General features: G+C 46.2%; 1 protein-coding gene across 16 annotated transcripts in view; it reads right to left on the bottom strand.

Moving 5' to 3' along the window:
- MTMR3 (myotubularin related protein 3) overlaps nt 1–18,633 on the bottom strand; it is a 240,851-nt gene that overhangs the window by 27,782 nt on the left and 194,436 nt on the right. For all 16 annotated transcript variants that reach the window (XR_012665130.1, XM_048821231.2, XM_048821238.2 and 13 more), the window contains 2 exons: nt 4,725–4,930; nt 4,366–4,497 (listed from right to left, as the gene is read on the bottom strand). Coding sequence is in view for 15 of the 16 variants with exons in the window: in XM_048821231.2 (XP_048677188.2) it covers nt 4,366–4,497; nt 4,725–4,930 (338 nt within the window). In the remaining variant the exon portion in view is untranslated. The remainder of the gene's footprint in view (nt 1–4,365; nt 4,498–4,724; nt 4,931–18,633) is intronic.

Genomic DNA, 18,633 nt, shown 5'->3' with positions numbered 1-18,633 from the left:
AAAGATGATTTACTTCCCCATACCTCTTGGGAAGACCAAAGAGGTTACTTACTTCACCCCATCTACTGTGTGGAAGTGACAAGTGTCACTCAGATGAGAAATTGAATATCAGGGGAAGAATGAGAGTTAGACACAAAAATATAATTTAAGAAAGAAAAAAACCTCAAATGCCCACTTACTTTCCTGGGTCTGGCATCTGTGTGCAGAGCAAGCGCAGCGACTGAAAGCAAGCGCAACGACTGTGCCCTTGTTGCCAAGAAGGCCAATGGCATTTTGGGATGTATAAGTAGGGGCATAGCGAGCAGATCGAGGGACGTGATCGTTCCCCTCTATTCGACATTGGTGAGGCCTCATCTGGAGTACTGTGTCCAGTTTTGGGCCCCACACTTCAAGAAGGATGTGGATAAATTGGAGAGAGTCCAGCGAAGGGCAACAAAAATGATTAGGGGTCTGGAACACATGAGTTATGAGGAGAGGCTGAGGGAGCTGGGATTGTTTAGCCTGCAGAAGAGAAGAATGAGGGGGGATTTGATAGCTGCTTTCAACTACCTGAAAGGGGGTTCCAAAGAGGATGGCTCTAGACTGTTCTCAATGGTATCAGATGACAGAACGAGGAGTAATGGTCTCAAGCTGCAGTGGGGGAGGTTTAGATTGGATATTAGGAAAAACTTTTTCACTAAGAGGGTGGTGAAACACTGGAATGCGTTACCTAGGGAGGTGGTAGAATCTCCTTCCTTAGAGGTTTTTAAGGTCAGGCTTGACAAAGCCCTGGCTGGGATGATTTAACTGGGAATTGGTCCTGCTTCGAGCAGGGGGTTGGACTAGATGACCTTCTGGGGTCCCTTCCAACCCTTATATTCTATGATTCTATGAAACACTCAAGGCTGCAGTAGACAGAGAATGGAGGGGACTATTTGTGCAAGTCCTAAGAGCTATCCTCTGGACAAACCTGTAGTCTATACTCAAACTACTCACCCGAGACAGGTTGGCAGGATCAGTGTAATAGGGCACCCTACTCATAAGAAGTGCTCAGGCTCAGCATGTTTCAGGATCATGCCCTTTACACCATCCCTAAGTTTATCTTACCTCTGTACTATGCATCTCACCAGTTGATAGCAGATTAAATAAACTGCCCCGTATGAAATACATTCTATGTCCTGAGGGAATGGACTTTAAATAATATCAGGCTGCAGTTCTGTCAGGGGTGGCCTACTAGTATGGTCTTCTTCCTGGACCACAGGCACATTTGACACACAAACAGAGGACTTTCACAAATGCCTCTAACCTTGTGGTTGCATCTATGGTCCACATAAATTGGATCCCAGAGCTCCTGGAGATCTATCCTTTAGCCCACACAGCCTGGACGATTTGGTGCAATTTGCAAGCCAGTAAATATTGCATGCAACTCTTTGACCTTACACTCCTTTACTCTGTTACAAACTGAGGCGAGAGATCCGCAAAATTCAACAGGGTTAATTGCTGATCCGAACATAAATAATATTGTGCGCGTATCCCAGAACTTACAGGCTAATGCTTTAGAACCAGATTGTGCCATTTAGCCAGTGGCTGACACTGGGAACGGGGTGGAGAAGTACTGCCCCAAGTGGAGCTCCAGGAGGCACCATCTTCCACTCCCCACCAAATTCCCTGATGTGTAGGGAAGTGCACAGAATCAGGGGGATAAAAATCAAGGACTTCTTTTTAATAAAAAAAATTGGGTTTCTTAAATTTAAATTGGATTTTTTTGATAAAATGCTTTTAGAGGAAAAAACCTATTAAAGATAGTTTTAATTAAGATACATCATAGCTCAAAGATATCTCATCATGGAATACGGATTATAAATTCTAATTCTATAGTATGAGATAATATATTCATGTAATGTTTAAGAAAAGTTTTGTAAATGAGTTCCAATAGTTCATGGATTAGGGACCCAATATTATGGGGTTCCACAGGCTTCTGTAAAGATTATTTAGGTTAATCTTTCTATCTACCCAATGGGACTCAGTGCTCAGTCTAGAAGATACCATCAGAGATGTTTAGTTTTACAGTTCTCAGACTGTGGACTTGTGTATCCAGAGGTAACATGCTTGTTAACAGCAAAAATGTTTTAAAATCAATAAATAATATACAGAGGTGAGAAATAACAGACCTCAACTCTATTGTCCCTCTGCAAATTTGTGTACACAGAATCAATCCCTTATCTCCCCCTAAAAGTGCAAAGTTTCAAAAAGTTCAATGAATAGAAGATTGTTGGGAGCAGAATAGATCTGGACAAGGACAAGAAGTCTGGAGATAAATGTGAGAAGCGAGGGACATATGCTTGTTTTGTTAAAATATTATGTTTGCTGTCGAAGAAAAAAATCCAGAACACTTAACTTTGTTGTTTTAGTTAAATAAAGCAATTTAAATGTCTGTCTGGTGATGTTCTCCTCCTAATACAGCATGGCAAGAAAATCCTCCAAATATTAATGATTAACCTGTTGAACTGGAGATAGTTCACCTCCCAATGACTTCATAAATATCTGCTTCAATTACCTTTGGTAAATGAAATAACCAAACAGTCATTCATTTTCTGATATAGCTGTAAAACTAATCTGAAAAGTTTTCAAAATAAATCATTGTTTAAAAATGTATAGTGTGTACCTAGTGTGACTAGATGACCTTCTGGGGTCCCTTCCAACCCTTATATTCTATGATTCTATGATTCTATGATTCTATACCTTCTAAAAATGAAACCTACATCTATTTCTGAGTTGTGAAGAACAGGTATTAAGGTTATAACAGCCAAAAAGAACGCACTTTTATGTAGAAAACCATGATTAAATCGAGTCTTCCTGACTAGTGATTTAAATTATGATTTAAATAAATCAAATCCACCCAGCACAGGATGAACCATTTCCTGGAATGTGCCCTCCCTGCCCCCAGCCATGCCTTGCTAGCTCCAAAGGCTGTGCAGAGGGCCCCTCTTGTTCAGGGACCTCTTTGGGATGGATTGCATCCTATGAGTGCATGGAGCGCACAATCTCTAGCCCTTGCATAGAGCGGGGAAGAAGGCACCTTTTCTCTACCACCTCTAATCACCATGCTAAAGCCAGGGATAATGTGGCCCCTTCTGAGCCATGAAGACATTAACCAAACTATTTTCTAAAAGTCATCAATATTTGAAGATAAAGCACATGGTCTGTGAAAGGCCAACAAACTGCTCCTTACAAAGGCTGTTACACTTAATGGTTGTATTCTGACTTCATCTCCAGAGTGTACTGTTGGATTGACTGTATTTTATTAAAAATGTGAGCAAGATTTGAGTATCAAATTTAATGAAGCTAACATAGCTGTCTGAAAATTCCTTACAAACTGTTCAAGCATCCTCATCTTGAAACTCAAGATAAGTTGCTGTACTGCATTGTGCGTTCCATTTAGATATTTCATTTCAATTAATCATGAGTTCCTTTATAACTTTTTGAAAGCTATATGGACATTTAAGATCTCTCTCACCACGGGCAGCTACGCCCCAAAGTGCAGCTATTTTGGTCAAAGATCTCAGAGGTCCATCTTAGATATTACTGAAATAGCTTTGCCTTTCCTACCTGTAATTTTCCTGTCCGGTATTTTCCCATATTCTCCAGTGATGGAATTTAACCAGGATATATTCCCATTTGCTAATGGTCATCAAAAAGCTTCCTGCTCATACTACCCACAATTCACAAATGGCGATAAAGAACATGGAATATAATAATCCTGGGTAAACTTGACAAATGCAGGATAAATAAGTATTTCAATTACATTTGAATATGGGAACTGTTCCAGAAATACTAAGAGTGCTGTGTCTCTGTAAACAAGTTTCCCTCACGTATAACAATCCTGCAACACTATTACCCATGATGGTTTATTGAGTTTTGTTTTGGTTTTTCTCTTGTATTTTTATAGTTAATCTACATATTAATCTTTAGTGTGTTTTTATATTGCATTTAAGCTTAAATATTTGATTCAGTGAAGAAAGACTATTCAACATACTGTACATAGTTCAGTGTTAATTGTATATTGTTACTGATTTAGTCTTATGCTTTGAAGCACAGCATCAACTGGCAACTAAATCTGTCCCTTTGAAGTAAGTACAGGCTGACTACACTGGGTTTTCATGCTCCATGATAGCTATATTGATACAAACTTTCATGAAGATGCATTACACCAGTGTAAAAAGTTGTGACTTGCATCCATGTGACTCTAAAGGCTTGCAACAGTGTTGTAACTACACTACGTGGTGCAAAACCCCTCGCTGTAGACAAGCCCCATGCCCCTTTAAATGTGTATCTGTCCTTTTGACTACCTTCATATAAACTGATCTGAGAGCAAACACTATTTACCTGGGCACTCACAGCCTCCACCTTTGGCCCTGTTAGCCACAGCAGCTGCATAAGAACGTGCATCCAAGATTAAAAGCTTCTGAGGCTGGATGGCCAAACTTTCTGCTCCTGAAGCATTAGAAATTGAGGAATCTATGGAAAGAAAAAGGACAACCAAACAGTAATTAAACAAATACTTTTGACACTATCTGCAACAAACAGTCATGCAGGAACCACAATATGCATGCACTGTGTATAGAGGAATCCTACACACTCTGTAAACACACAGGAAACCCCACATATCTTATACTATACGCAGGAGATCACACTCACATACAAAGCTCTAGCCATTTCAGAAATGGAGGGGCTTGTGAGCTCACCAAATTCCACATCGGAGAGGTCCCCTCCATTGGAGAAGTCTCTGGAACAGTTTCCATTCATTAATTTGCTGCTTTTGGACCTAGAGTCTGAGGCACATGCTTTGGCCACTGACTGGACAAGGTGTTCGTCATCTGCATTTCTCCAACCCCACCAGCTGACCTCGGGCTGTCCACAACGGGAAATTACTGCCCCATTACACTGGTGCCTACACAGGAAAGAGTAAGAACAGCTAACTATAGCCATCACATTAGCACCATAAATAAAAGTATCAGTAGAAACTAAACCACATAGAACATTAGGAATTAACTAGCTTGCTGCAGGGTTTTAAATCATATCAGTATTCTAGAGGCACATATACCCTACAGATTCATATATAATTGAAGGATGCTCCATAGGAACGTGTTCCACACTTGTAGGATATTTGACTCAATTGCGGTAATATGAAAAGATTAAATATAACAGTCAACATAAGTCAATCTTGGTGCCCAGGGATATGGCTACACTGCAGTTAGACACCTGCAGCTGGCCTGTGACAGCTGATTCGGGCTTACAGGGTTCTGGCTACAGGACTGTTTAACTGCAGCGTAGATGTTTGGGCTCAGGCTTCAGCCCGAGCACTGAGACCATCCCAAGCCCAAACTTCTAAACTGCAATTAAACAGCCCTGCAGCCCAAGTCCCATAAACTTGAGTCAGCTGGCACAAGCCAGCTGCAGGTTTTTAATTGCAGTGTAGACATACCCTCCATGTTCCTCTCAGTGAAGAGAAATGCTTCTAAGTAATCATAAGAAAAACTAGATTGGAGACTATAAAAGCAAAAGGAGAATGTTCCATCTTATATTCTTCCCTGCCCTCCCTCTCCCAGATTCCTTTATGATAGATCCTACTATTTCTCTGACAGAAAGCAGATGGATGGGGTTCCCTTTGTAGCCTCTCAACACTGATCACAACATGACAAGAGTGGTTCAAAAAGTAGCAGACATTTCCCGAATCTGGGGGCTTCTGGTACCAGGCTGGTGATGGTGCTGCAGAGACAAGATTTCCCTGTATGCAGTGTTGTGTTGCAACTAAACGTCTCATGTGCTTCATGAGGATAGATCAGCCAAAAGGAAAAAAAGTGTCATGATGGAAAATTAAGTGCCTGAGTCTGTACACCTGTACTCATGTGATTAGTCCTTCCTCACTCAAGCAGTTCCATTGACCTAAGTGGATGGATGTGCATGAGTAAGGACTGCTTGCGTGAGTGAGGGTTTGTAGGGTCCTGGAACTGGATGTGTGTATGCATAATGGTGCAGAGGACTAGAAAGTCAGGGAGAGAGGTGACACTATCAATATAGGATGTCATGTGATAGTGAGATCACGGAAGAAAGGAGTGATTGTAAGTGGCTGTTTATCTGGTGCTTACTGGGCAATGACAAACACATAGTAAAATTAGTTTTGTTTATTTACAATAAAATTTCTCCAAGTCTATATAATCTTTGTATATATGAACAACAGTTTACTTTAAAGTCTCAACTAATACTCAATTTTATTACAAATAAAGTGAAGATTTTGATATAAAGGGAAGGCATCTGACCACCACAAACATGTTTTGAAAACAAGCTTCCAGAGAACCGCTTCCATTGTCTGTATAAACAAAACAGTCAAAAGTGTTTTGTTTTTTTAAATATAATGACATTTGCCTTTTTGTTACTTTCTAAGTGCTGGTGCATCCTACTGCTGCCAATCATAGAATCATAAAATATTAGGGTTGGAAGAGACCTTAGGAGGTCATCTAGTCCAATCCCCTGCTCAAAGCAGGACCAACACCCATTAAATCAAGCCAGTGGAATACATACTCTCACTTCCATACATCCAAAAGGTTTACATCTGGCTAGACATTCTCTACAAAACTCTCCTTGAATTTCATTAATAATACTTTGCATTCAAAGGATCTCCATGAATGTTAACAAAGGAGGTTTAAGTATCGTTACTACCATTTTGCAGATGTAGAATTAGACGCAGAAGTAGAATTCAAGAACAGGACACATATCTTCTGACTACTAGTTTAGTACTGTATTCACTGGATCACACTACTACTTATCTACAAAGAGTTTATTTCTATTTCATTTCAGGCAAATTGCAGATACACATTCCTTAAATCAGGTTCCCCTAAAGCAGTAGTTCTCAAAATTTTGTACTGGTATCCCCTTTCACTTAGCAAGCCTCTGAGTGTGACCCCCCTTAAATATATAAAAAAGTGTTTTTAATTTATAACACCATTATAAGTGCTGGAGGCAAAGCGGGGTTTGGGGTGGAGGCTCACAGCTCACGACCCCCCATGTAATAACCTCATGACCCCCTGAGGGGTCCCAACCCCCAGTTTCAGAAACCCTGCCCTAAAGCGAGGCCACACATGCCAAGGAGCACTATCAGAGCCAGAATCCACATTTGAAAAGCATACATGCATCAACTCTAGTTTCAGCTTCTTAGGGCACATTAAAGGAAAGTATTTTACCAGTTTTCTTGCCAAAAACAAGCTTCACTTGAACCAAGAGGTTTTTAATCCCCTCTAACCAGCAAACTGAATGAAACAGTAGGCCTGTAAATGTCTTGACTCATTAGGCCAAACCTAAAGTTAACCTGCAGATCTATAATACCCTAAAGAAGCCCTACCTGAACTTCCAGGTCTGTAACCATTGCCTCTAGACCACGATAGCCTCCTGGGCAGTGATGGGGGTGCGGAAGCAAAGCATTGGCTCCTTTCCCTCCCTCTTTGGGTATGTCTACACTACGAAATTAGGTCGAATTTACAGAAGTCTATTTTTTAGATTGATACAGTCGATTGTGTGTGTCCCCACACTAATGCACTAAGCGCATTAAGTCGGTGGAGTGCGTCCACAGTACCAAGGCTAGCGTCGACTTTTGGAGCGTTGCACTGTGGGTAGCTATCCCACAGTTCCCGCCGCCCACTGGAATTCTGGGTTAAGCTCCCAATGCCTCATGGGGCAAAAACACTGTTGCGGGTGGTTTTGGGTACATGTCGTCAGTTGCCCCTCCCTCCGTGAAAGCAACAGCAGACAATCATTTCCAGCCTTTTCTCCGTGCGAGCGCCATACTGCTTTCAGCAGACGGTGCAGTAGGACTGCTAACCGTCATCGTGATCCACCGCTTCCACTCCCACTCTGCTCTCCTGATGCTATGAATCCACCTCGCAGGTCTTCTATATGACCATCGTCATCTACTGCTTCTGCTGGCACTCTGCTCTTCTGCTCTCCTGGTGGTCTCGCAGGGCCGCTTCCGCTGCAACTCTGCTCAGCTGCTCTTGTCTCACCATACCACAGAAAGCGTGCAGCCCACTCAGCTGTTGTGTCCTGGCAGCAGACGGTGCAGTAGGTCTGCAAAACTGGTCATCTAAACACCGCTTCCCCCTGCAACTCTGCTCTCCTGCAAACGCCATACCACGGCAAGCATGGAGCCCGCTCAGATCATCGCGGCAGTTATGAGCATTGTAAACACCTCATGCATTATCATGCAGTATATACAGAACCAGAACACGCAAAAGCTGACGAGGAGGTGATGGACACGTGGTGATGAGAGTGATAAGGACCTGGACACAGACTTCTCTCAAAGCATGGGCCCCAGCAATTTGGCCATCGTGATGGCAATGGGGCAAGCTCATGCCATGGAAAGCCGATTCTGGGCCCGGGAAACAAGCACAGACTGGTGGGATCGCATAGTGTTGCGGGTCTGGGATGATTCCCCGTCGCTGCGAAACTTTCGCATGCATAAGGGCACTTCCATGGAACTTTGTGACTTGCTTTCCCCTACCCTGAAGCGCAAGAATACCAAGATGAGAGCAGCCCTAACAATTCACAAGCAAGTGGCGATAGCCCTCTGGAAGCTTGCAACGCCAGACAGCTATCGGTCAGTCGGGAATCAATTTGGAGTGGGCAAATGTACTGTGGGGGCTGCTGTGATCCAAGTAGCCAACACAATCACTGAGCTGCTGCTATCAAGGGTAGTGACTCTGGGAAATGTGCAGGTCATAGTGGATGGCTTTGCTGCAATGGGATTCCCTAACTGTGGTGGGGCAATAGACGGAACACATATCCCTATCTTGGGACCGGACCACCTTGGCAGCCAGTACATAAACCGAAAGGGGTGCTTGTCAATGGTGTTGCAAGCACTGGTGGATCACAAGGGATGTTTCACCAACATCAGCGTGGGATGGCTGGTAAAGGTACATGACGCTAGCATCTTCAGGAATTCTGGTCTGCATGAAGCAGATGCAGCAAGGGACTTACTTTCCAGACCAGAAAATAACCACTGGGGATGTTGAAATGCCTATAGTTATCGTTGGGGACCCAGCCTACCCCTTAATGCCATGGCTCACGAAGCCATACACAGGCAGCCTGGACAGTAGTCAGGAGCTGTTCAACTATAGGCTGAGCAAGTGCAGAAAAGTGGTAGAATGTGCATTTGGATGTTTAAAAGCACGCGGGTGCAGTTTACTGACTCGGTTAGATCTCAGTGAAACCAATATTCCCATTGTTATTACTGCTTGCTGTGTGCTCCACAAAATCTGTGAGAGTAAGGGGGAGACGTTTATGGTGGGGTGGGAAGTTGAGGAAAATCGCCTGGCCGCTGATTACGCGCAGCCAGACACCAGGGCAGTTAGAAGAGCACAGCAGGGCACACTGTGCATCAGAGAAGCTTTGAAAACCAGTTTCATGGCTGACCAGGCTACGGTGTGACAGTTCTGTTTGTTTCTCCTTGATGAAAACCCGCCCCCTTGGTTCACTCTACTTTCCTGTAAGCCAACTGCCCTCCCCTTCCCCCTTTGATAACCGCTTGCAGAGGCAATAAAGTCATTGTTGTTTCAAATTCATGCATTCTTTATTAATTCGTCACAAAAATAGGGGGATAACTGCCAAGGTAGCCTGGGAGGGGTGGGGGAGGAGGAGAGGACAAGGCCACACTGCACTTCAAATTACTGAATGCCAGCCTTCTGTTGCTTGGGCAGTCCTCTGGGGTGGAGTGGCTGGGAGTCCGGAGCCCCACCCCGTGTTCTTGAGCATCTGGGTGAGGAGGCTATGGAACTTCAGGAGAAGCGTGGTTGGTTACACAGGGACTGCAGTGGCGGTCTGTGACTTTCCTGCACCTAAACCATACGCCGGAGCATATCAGTTTCATCCTCCAGTAGCCTCAGCCTTGCATCCTGCCTCCTCTCATCATGCTCTCGCCACCTGTCCTTGTGTTCATTTTCTGCTTTCCTGGACTCTGACATTATCTGCCTCCACACATTCTGCTGGGCTCTTTCAGTGCAGGAGGACTGCATGAGCTCAGAGAACATTTCATCACGAGTGCACTTTTTTCGCCTTCTTACCTGCGCTAGCCTCTGGGACGGAGATGCTAGTGGCAGCGTTGAAACATTTGCAACTGCGGGAGGAAAAAAAGGGAGAGTAAAATTGAAAAAGACACATTGGCCATTTAAAAGGAAGGGCTGATGTTTTCGGGTTAATGTGTAGCACAAACCCAACTAACCCCCCCCCCCCCCCCCCAATCCTCTGGGATGATCACTTCACCCCTCCCCCACCACGTGGCTAATAGGGGATATGATTTCTTTTTTGCCACAGGCAAACAGCCCAGCAGGAACGGCCACCTCTGAATGACCCCTTAATAAAATTCCCCTATTTCAACCAGGCGACCATGAATGATATCACTCTCCTGAGGATAACACAGAGAGATAAAGAACGGATGTTGCTTGAATGCCAGCAAACACCGGGACCACACGCTGCCATGCTTTCTTATGCAATGATTCCAGACTACATGCTACTGGCCTGGCATGGTAAAGTGTCCTAACATGGAGAACTCAATAAGGCTGCCCTCCACAGAAACCTTTTGCAAAGGCTTTGGGAGAACCTCCAGGAGAGCTTCATTGAGATGTCCCTGGAGGATTTCCGCTCCATCCCCAGACACGTTAACAGACTTTTCCAGTAGCTGTACTGGCCACGAAAGCACCACAAGTCTTCAGGGCAAATTAATCATTGAACACTCTTGCTTTTAAACAGTGTATTATATTTACAAAGGTACACTCACCAGAGTTGCCTTCTCCGCCTTCAAGGCCTGGGAGCCCAGGTTGGGAGGGTATTGGCTCCAGGGTGATCAACAGTTCCTGGCTGTCGGGGAGAATGGTTTCTCCGCTTGCCTGGTGTGCGTTATCTTCAACCTCCCCCAAATCCTCATCCTTGTTGTGTGAGACTCCCTTGCAGGAGTCCACGTACAGGTGTGGGGTAGTTGTAGGGGCACTCCCTAGAATTGCATGCAGCTCATCATAGAAGCGGCATGTCTGGGGTTCTGACCCTGAGCAGGCATTTGCCTCTTGGGTTTTTTGGTAGGCTTGCCTGAGCTCCTTAAGTTTCATGCGGCACTGCTGCGGGTCCCTGTGATAGCCTCTGTCCTTCATGCCCTTGGAGATTTTTGCAAATATTTTGGCATTTTGTCTTTTGGAATGGAGTCCTGATAGCACAAATTCATCTCCCCATACAACGATCAGATCTGGTACCTCTGATTCGGTCCATGCTGGAGCTCTTTTGCGATTCTGGGACTCATGGTCACCTCTGCTGATGAGATCTGCACGGTCACCTGTGCTGATCAGCTTGCCACACTGGCCAAACAGGAAATGAAATTCAAAAGTTTGCCGGGCTTTTCCTGTCTACCTGGCCACTGCATTCGAGTTGAGAGTGCTGTCCAGAGCGGTCACAATGGAGCACTCTGGGATATCTTCCGGAGGCCAATATCGTCGAATTGCATCCACACTAACCCAAATTCGACCAGGTGATGTTGATTTCAGTGCTAATCCCCTTGTCGGGGAGGAGTACAGAAATAGATTTTAAGAGCCCATTAAGTCAACAAAAATGGCTTCCTTGTGTAGACGGGTGCAGGGATAAATTGATCTAACGTTGCTAAATTCGACCTAAACTCATAGTGTAGACCAGGGCTTTGTTGCTCCTGGATGTGCCGTCCTGCACTTCCTCTGGAGAAAGGTGGGGCACAACGGTGCAGGAGCAAGGTGAGTTCATGACCCACCTTGGGGGGCATGGGGGTTGGGTGGCAGGCTCCAGTAGTGGGAATTCAGGAACTTGGCCATGCGGCCCCAGGCTCAGACACTGGGGCAGCAGGTATTGACTCCGCACCACCCTCCTGCCCAGCTCTGGCCACTCGGCCCTGGACTCCAGCTGCAGGGCTTCAGCCTCTGGCCCCGGGTTCCAGTTGCATGGCATCAGGTGCTGGCTCCCAGCCCCAGTCCCGAGCTCCGTCTGCGCAATGGCAGGCACTGTCCACAGGCACCGACCCCCAGGCCAGCTGCACAGGAGCAGGCTCCAAGCATGGGGCTTTGGGCGCCAACCTCTGCTTCTGGCTGCAGGGCAGCAGGTACTGACCCCTGGCCGCAGAGCTTCAGTCGACCTCTGGCCCCCGGTTCCGGCCGTGGGGTGGTGAGCACTGGCCACAGTCTCCAGCCACTCCTGCCTAGCCCCTGATCCCCTGCCCCCACTGCACAGCAGCCGGCGCCAACCCACAGCTCTGTTCCCAGGCTCTGGCCACATGGTGCCCCCTGGCCCTGGCCACGCGGTGCCCCCTGGCCCTGGCCACGCAGCGGCGAGCGCTGACTCCTGGCTCCAGCCACGCACGCCTGGGCTCCGGCACACAGCTCTGGGCTCTGGCCGTGTGGCGGCAGGCACTAGCCCTGGGCGCTGACCCACAGCTTTGTCTGCACTCCGATCCCTGGCTCCAGCCACACAGTTCCCATCCCCAGCTCCTGGTTCTGGCCGCGGGCACTGAGCCCTGGCCCTGGCGGCATGGCAACAGACACCAGGCCCTGGCTCTGCCCACACAACAGTGGGGCTCCTCACCCACCCCCATCACCCCTGGCCCCTGCTGCCTCCCACAGCCATGTATCCATCCCTCTACCCCCACCCCACCCCCAAGGCCCCGCTGCCTTCCTGGCCCTGCATCCATTCCCCCCTCCAATTGCCCTCGGGCCCCACATCCATCCCACCCTTGCCTCTAGCCCCTGCTGCCTCCCTCTTTAGCCCCCCGATGCAGGGTTTAATGGGTCCTGGGGCTTACTGAGAAAAGTGATATTAACAAACATGCAAGTATCACTTTTCACAGCAGACTTACTAAAGTCTGTAAAATGTGATACTTGCATGTTTGTTAATATCACTTATCACTTTTCATAGCCTCCCAGGTAGCGACTCAGTGTGCTGTGATATTAACAAATATACAAATATCACTTTTCACAGCAAGCCCCAGGATCCACTAAGCCCTGGACGGGGGGGCTGAAGGGGGAGGCAGCATTATTTTTGTTATTGAGTTTGCCAAAAAACCCTACAAATATACATTACAATGATTGGGATGTGAATCTGTGCATATTTAATTGTTTTTTCTAAAATTAATTACCGGTAAGTATTTTAGGAAAAAACTGTCAGTGCGGCCACCAGTGGCTGCACTCTGAGGCCACCAAAAAGCTGTTGTGAGAACCCCTGACCTAGATCTCACCTCTCTTAGGGTATGTCCACGCTGCAATTCAAACCCTGCAGCTGGGCTGTGCCAGGCTCACGGGGCTTTGATTCCAGGTTGTTTAACTGCAGTGCAGACACTAGGCCTCAGGCTGGTGCTCAGACTCTAGGACACTGTGATGTGGGAAGGTCCCATAGCTCAGGCTGCAGTCTGAGTGTCTACACTGCAATCAAACAGCCCCTTAGCCCAAGCCCTGTGAGCCCGAGTCAGCTGTCCTGCGCCAGCCATGGATGTCTAACTACAGTGTAGACATACCCTGAGACATATTCAGGCAGATGAAATGAACTTATTTAAAATGTGTTCCCGGGGCTATTAAATTTGTGGAAACTGATTGTTACAGGTAATAAACACTGTAGCGTCCCTGCTAGACCAAACCAGTAGCTGGCACTGGCTGCTTCATGCTAAATGTTTAAAGAAACTCGAACAACCTGTTTAGGCTTCACATTTGCCATACCCTAAGATTATAATATACTCTGGGAGGAGTGGAGGCACACTGCACTTTAAATATATATTTTGATGGCTCTTTCTGTAATTAATTCAAATAAAATTCATATATAGAAAGGAAAAAACAGCAATCATTACTAGAAACAAAGGAGAGGCCACTGGAATGTAGCCAGATTTACAACAGGTACCACCCACATGCAGGGAGAAGACATGTTTCCATTATAATCAGGAATCCTAGTTTTCTGGGATAAAAAAGCCCCAAAATTCTCTGCTCTGTGGAGGTAGGGTGCAGGAGCGGGTGCAGGGGGACACCCTGACATTAGTACCCCTCTGTCGCCACCCTGCACAGCAAGCAGAAGGCTCCTGGGAGCAGCTCCATGGCAGAGGGCAGGAGCAGCACAGGGCAGTGCGGGGAGGGACAGCTGAACTGCCCGGCAATTGTTAGCCTGCTGGGCAGCTGCTGCAAGGGAACTCAGGGGAGCTGATAGGGGGGCTGCCGACTCACCCTGGTTTGAAACCCCCACCAGCTAGCTCCAACAGGCTGCTCTTTCTGCAAGCAGTGGACAAAGCAGGTGGCTGCTAAACAACGTTATAAGGGAGCATTGCACAACTTTAGACGAGCATGTTCTCTAATAGATCAGCAACCTAACCATGAAACAACATTAACTGGATGAAATTAAGTGAGGAGTTACTGTATTTACAATTTTAAAGTAAGTTTGAAGCCTACCAGTGACATCAGAGTTCCAGTATGAATCTGGAGAAAAGCCTGTTGAGAGTCTTTGGGTTAAGTTTAGAGGCAAGAACAACAAGGGTGATGTTGTGGTGTGCGTCTGCTATAGAGTACCAGACTAGGAGGATGAGGTAGATGAGGCTTTCTTCGGACAACTAACAGAAGTTTCCAGATCACAGACCCTGGTTCTCATGGGGGACTTCAATCACCCCGACATCTGCTGGGAGAGCAAGACAGCGGTGCACAGACAATCCAGGAAGTTTTTGGAGACTGTTGAGGACAACTTCCTGGTGAAGGTGCTGGAAGAATCAACAAGGAGCCATGCTCCTCTTGATCTGCTGCTCACAAACAGGGAAAAAGTAGTAGGGGAAGTAGAAGTGGGTGGCAACCTGGGCAGAAATGACCATGAGATGGTCAAGTTCAGGATGCTGACAAAAGGAAGAAAGGAGAGCAGCAGAATAGGGACCCTTGTCTTCAGAAAAGCAGACTTGGACTCCCTCGGGGAACTGATGGGCAGGATCCCCTCGGAGGCTAATATGAGGGGGAAAGGAGTCCAGGAGAGCTGGCTGTATTTTAAAGAAGCCTTGTTGAGGGTGCAGGAACAAACCATCCCAATGTGTAGAAAGAATAGCAAATATGGCAGGCGACCAGCTTGGCTTAATAGAGAAATCTTCGGTGAGCTTAAACACAAAAAGGAAGCTTACAAGAAGTGGAAACTTGGACAGATGACTAGGGAAGAGTATAAAAATATTGCTCGAGCATGCAGGGGTGTAATCAGGAAGTACAACTGGAACTGCAGCTACCAAAAGATGTGAAGGGTAACAAGAAGGATTTCTAGAGGTATGTTAGCAACAAGAAGGTGGTCAGGAAAAGTATGGGACTCTTACTGAATGAAGGAGGCAGCCTAGTGACAGATGATTTGGAATGCTTTTTTTGCTGCAGTCTTCACAGACAAGGTCAGCTCACAAACTTCTGCACTGGGCAGCAAAGTATGGGGAGGACGTGAGTGAAAGAACAAGTTATGGACAATTTACAATGCATCCGAGGGTGCTGAGGGAGTTGGCTGATGTGATTGCAGAGCTATTGGCCATTATCTTTGAAAACTCATGGCAATCAGGTGAGGTCCTGGACGATTGGAAAAAGGCAAATGTAAAAAATCTTTAAAAATAGGAAGGAGAATCTGGCGAACTACAGACCGGTCAGGTTCACTTCTGTCCCTGGAAAAATCATGGAGCAAATCCTCAAGGAATCCATTTTGAAGCACTTAGAGGAGAGGAAGGTGATCAGGAACAGTCAACATGGATTCACCAAGGGCAAGTCATGCTTAACTAACCTGATTGTCTTCTATGATGAGAAAACTGGCTCTGAGAATATGGAGAAAGCGGTGGATGTGATATACCTTGACTTTAGCAAAGCTTTTCATACTGTCTTCCACAGTATTCTTGCCAAGAAGTTAAAGAAGTACGGATTGGATGAATGGACTATAAGGTGGATAGAAAGCTGGCTAGATCGTTGGGCTCAACGGGTAGTGATCAACAGCTCTATATCTAGTTAGCAGCAGGTATCAAGTGGAGTGCTCCAGGGGTTTGTTCTAGGGACAGTTTTGTTCAACATCTTCATTATAGATTTGTAGATATTAAAGGTCAGAAGGGACCATTATGATCATCTAGTCTGACATCCTGCACAATGCAGGCCACCGAATCTCACCCACCCACTCCTGCAATAAACCTCTCACCTATGTCTGAGCTACTGAAGTCCTCAAATCATGGTTTAAAGACTTCAAGGTGCAGAGAATCCTCCAGCAAATGACCTGTGCCCCATGCTGCAGAGGAAGGCAAAATACCTTCAGAGCCTCTTCCAATCTGCCCTGGAGGAAAATTCCTTCCCGACCCCAAATATGGCGATCAGCTGAACCCTGAGCATGTGGGCAAGATTCACCAGCCAGATACCCAGGAAAGAATTCTCTGTAGTAACTCAGATCCCATCCCATCTAACATCCTATCACAGGCCATTGGGCCTATTTATCATGAATAGTTAAAGATCAATTAATTGCCAAAATCATGTTATCCCATCATACCATCTCCTCCATAAACTTACCAAGTTTAATCTTGAAGCCAGATATGTCTTTTGCCCCCACTGCTTCCCTTGGAAGGCTGTTCAAGAACTTCACTCCTCTGATGGTTAGAAACCTTCATCTAATTTCAAGTCTAAACTTCCTGATGGCCAGTTTATATCCATTTATTCTTGTTTCCACATTTGAGCTCTCACTGAAGCTTTTCCCACAGTGCAGGCACTTACAGGTTTTATCTCCTGTGTGGGTTCTCAGATGTGAAATGATTAAAGCTTTTCCCACAATCCAAGTATTTATAGGGTTCTTCTCCTGTATGGGTTCTCTGACGTATAATAAGGGCTTATGGTGCATTGAAACTTCTCACACTGCAGGCATTTTTAGGGTCTCTTCCCCATATGGATTCTCCCATGGTTAATAAGGCCTGAGAGCTGAATGAAGCTTTTACCTCAGTCCAAGCATTTATAGGGTCTCTCTGTATGGTTTCTCTCATGGTTAATTAAGACTTGAGCAATAAATGAAGCTCTTCCTGAAGTACAGGCATTTATAGCAGGGTTTCTCAAACTGGGGTCCAGGGTGTGCAAGGGTACTCCAGTGGGTCAACGAGTCATGTCCGGGGCTGCTGTCCCCGCTGATCAACTCCTCCCCCTCCCTCCCAGTGACTCCTGCATGTCACAAAACAGCTGTTCAGCAGTGTGCAGGAGGCACTGGGCGGGAGAGGGAGGAGTCGGGACGGGGAGCCTGTGGCTGAGCGGTGGGCTTGCGGGGGTCCTTGAAAATTTTTAAATCAAAAGGGGGGTCATCAGGTTATTAAAGTTTGAGAACCGCAGATTTATAGGGTTTCTCACCAGTGTGGAGTCTCCCATGTCTAATAAGATGTGCCCTCGACTGAAGCTTTTCCCACTGTCCGAACACTTATAGGGTCTCTTTCCAGTGTGCAGTCTCATATGAGCAGTAAGATTTGAGCTCCGATGCAAGCTTTTCCCACAGTCTAAGCATTTATAGGGTCTCTCTCCTGTGTGGGTTCTCATGGCTAATAAGGCCTGAGCACTGACTGAAGCTCTTCCCACAGTCCAAGCGTTTATTATCCTATGGCTAACAAGATTTGAGCTTAATGATCTGGATGATGGGATGGATTACACCCTCCGCAAGTTTGCGGATGACACTAAACGGGGGGAGAGATAGATACGCTGGAGAGTAGGGATAGGGTACAGAATGACTTATACAAACTGGAGGATTGGGGCAAAACAAATATGATGAGGTTCAACAAGGACAAGTGCAGAGTCCTGCACTTAGGACAGAAGAATCCCATGCACCACTACAGGCTGGGGACCGACTGGCTAAGCGGCAGTTCTGCAGAAAAGTACCTGGGGATTACAGTGGACAAGAAGCTGTATATAAGTCAACAGTGTGCCCTTGTTGCCAAGAAGGCTAATGGCATTTTGGGCTGCATAAGTAGGAGCATTGCCAGCAGATCGAGGGACGTGATCCTTCCCCTCTATTCGACATTGGTGAGGCCTCATATGCAGTACTGTGTCCAGTTTTGGGCCCCACACTACAAAAAGGATGTGGAAAAATTGGAAAGCGTCCAGCAGAGGGCAAGAAAAATTATTAGGGGACTGGAGCACATGACTTATGAGGAGAGGCTGAGGGAACTGGGATTGTTTAGTCTGTGGAAGAGAAGAGTGAGGGGGGATTTGATAGCTGCTTTCAACTACCTGAAAGGGGGTTCCAAAGAGGATGGATCTAGACTGTTCTCAGTGGTACCAGGTGACAGAACAAGGAGTAATGGTCTCAAGTTGCAGTGGGAGAGGTTTGGGTTGGATGTTAGGAAAACCTTTTTCAAGAGGAGAGTGATGAAACACTGGAATGGGTTACCTAGGGAGGTGGTGGAATCTCCTTCCTTTGAGGTTTTTAAGGTCAGGCTTGACAAAGTCCTGGCTGGGATGATTTAGTTGGGGATTGGTCCTGCTTTGAGCAGGGGGTTGTACTAGATGACCTCCTGAGGTCTCTTCTAATCCTAATATTCTATGGTTCTACGATCAATGCCCCTACTTATACAGCCCCAAATGCCGTTAGCCTATCCCTACCCTCCAGCGTATC

This window comes from Caretta caretta, chromosome 15 (genome assembly GCF_965140235.1).
Source record: "Caretta caretta isolate rCarCar2 chromosome 15, rCarCar1.hap1, whole genome shotgun sequence".
Classification (NCBI taxonomy): Eukaryota; Metazoa; Chordata; order Testudines; family Cheloniidae; genus Caretta; species Caretta caretta.
This window is presented reverse-complemented; position numbering and strand designations above follow the sequence as displayed.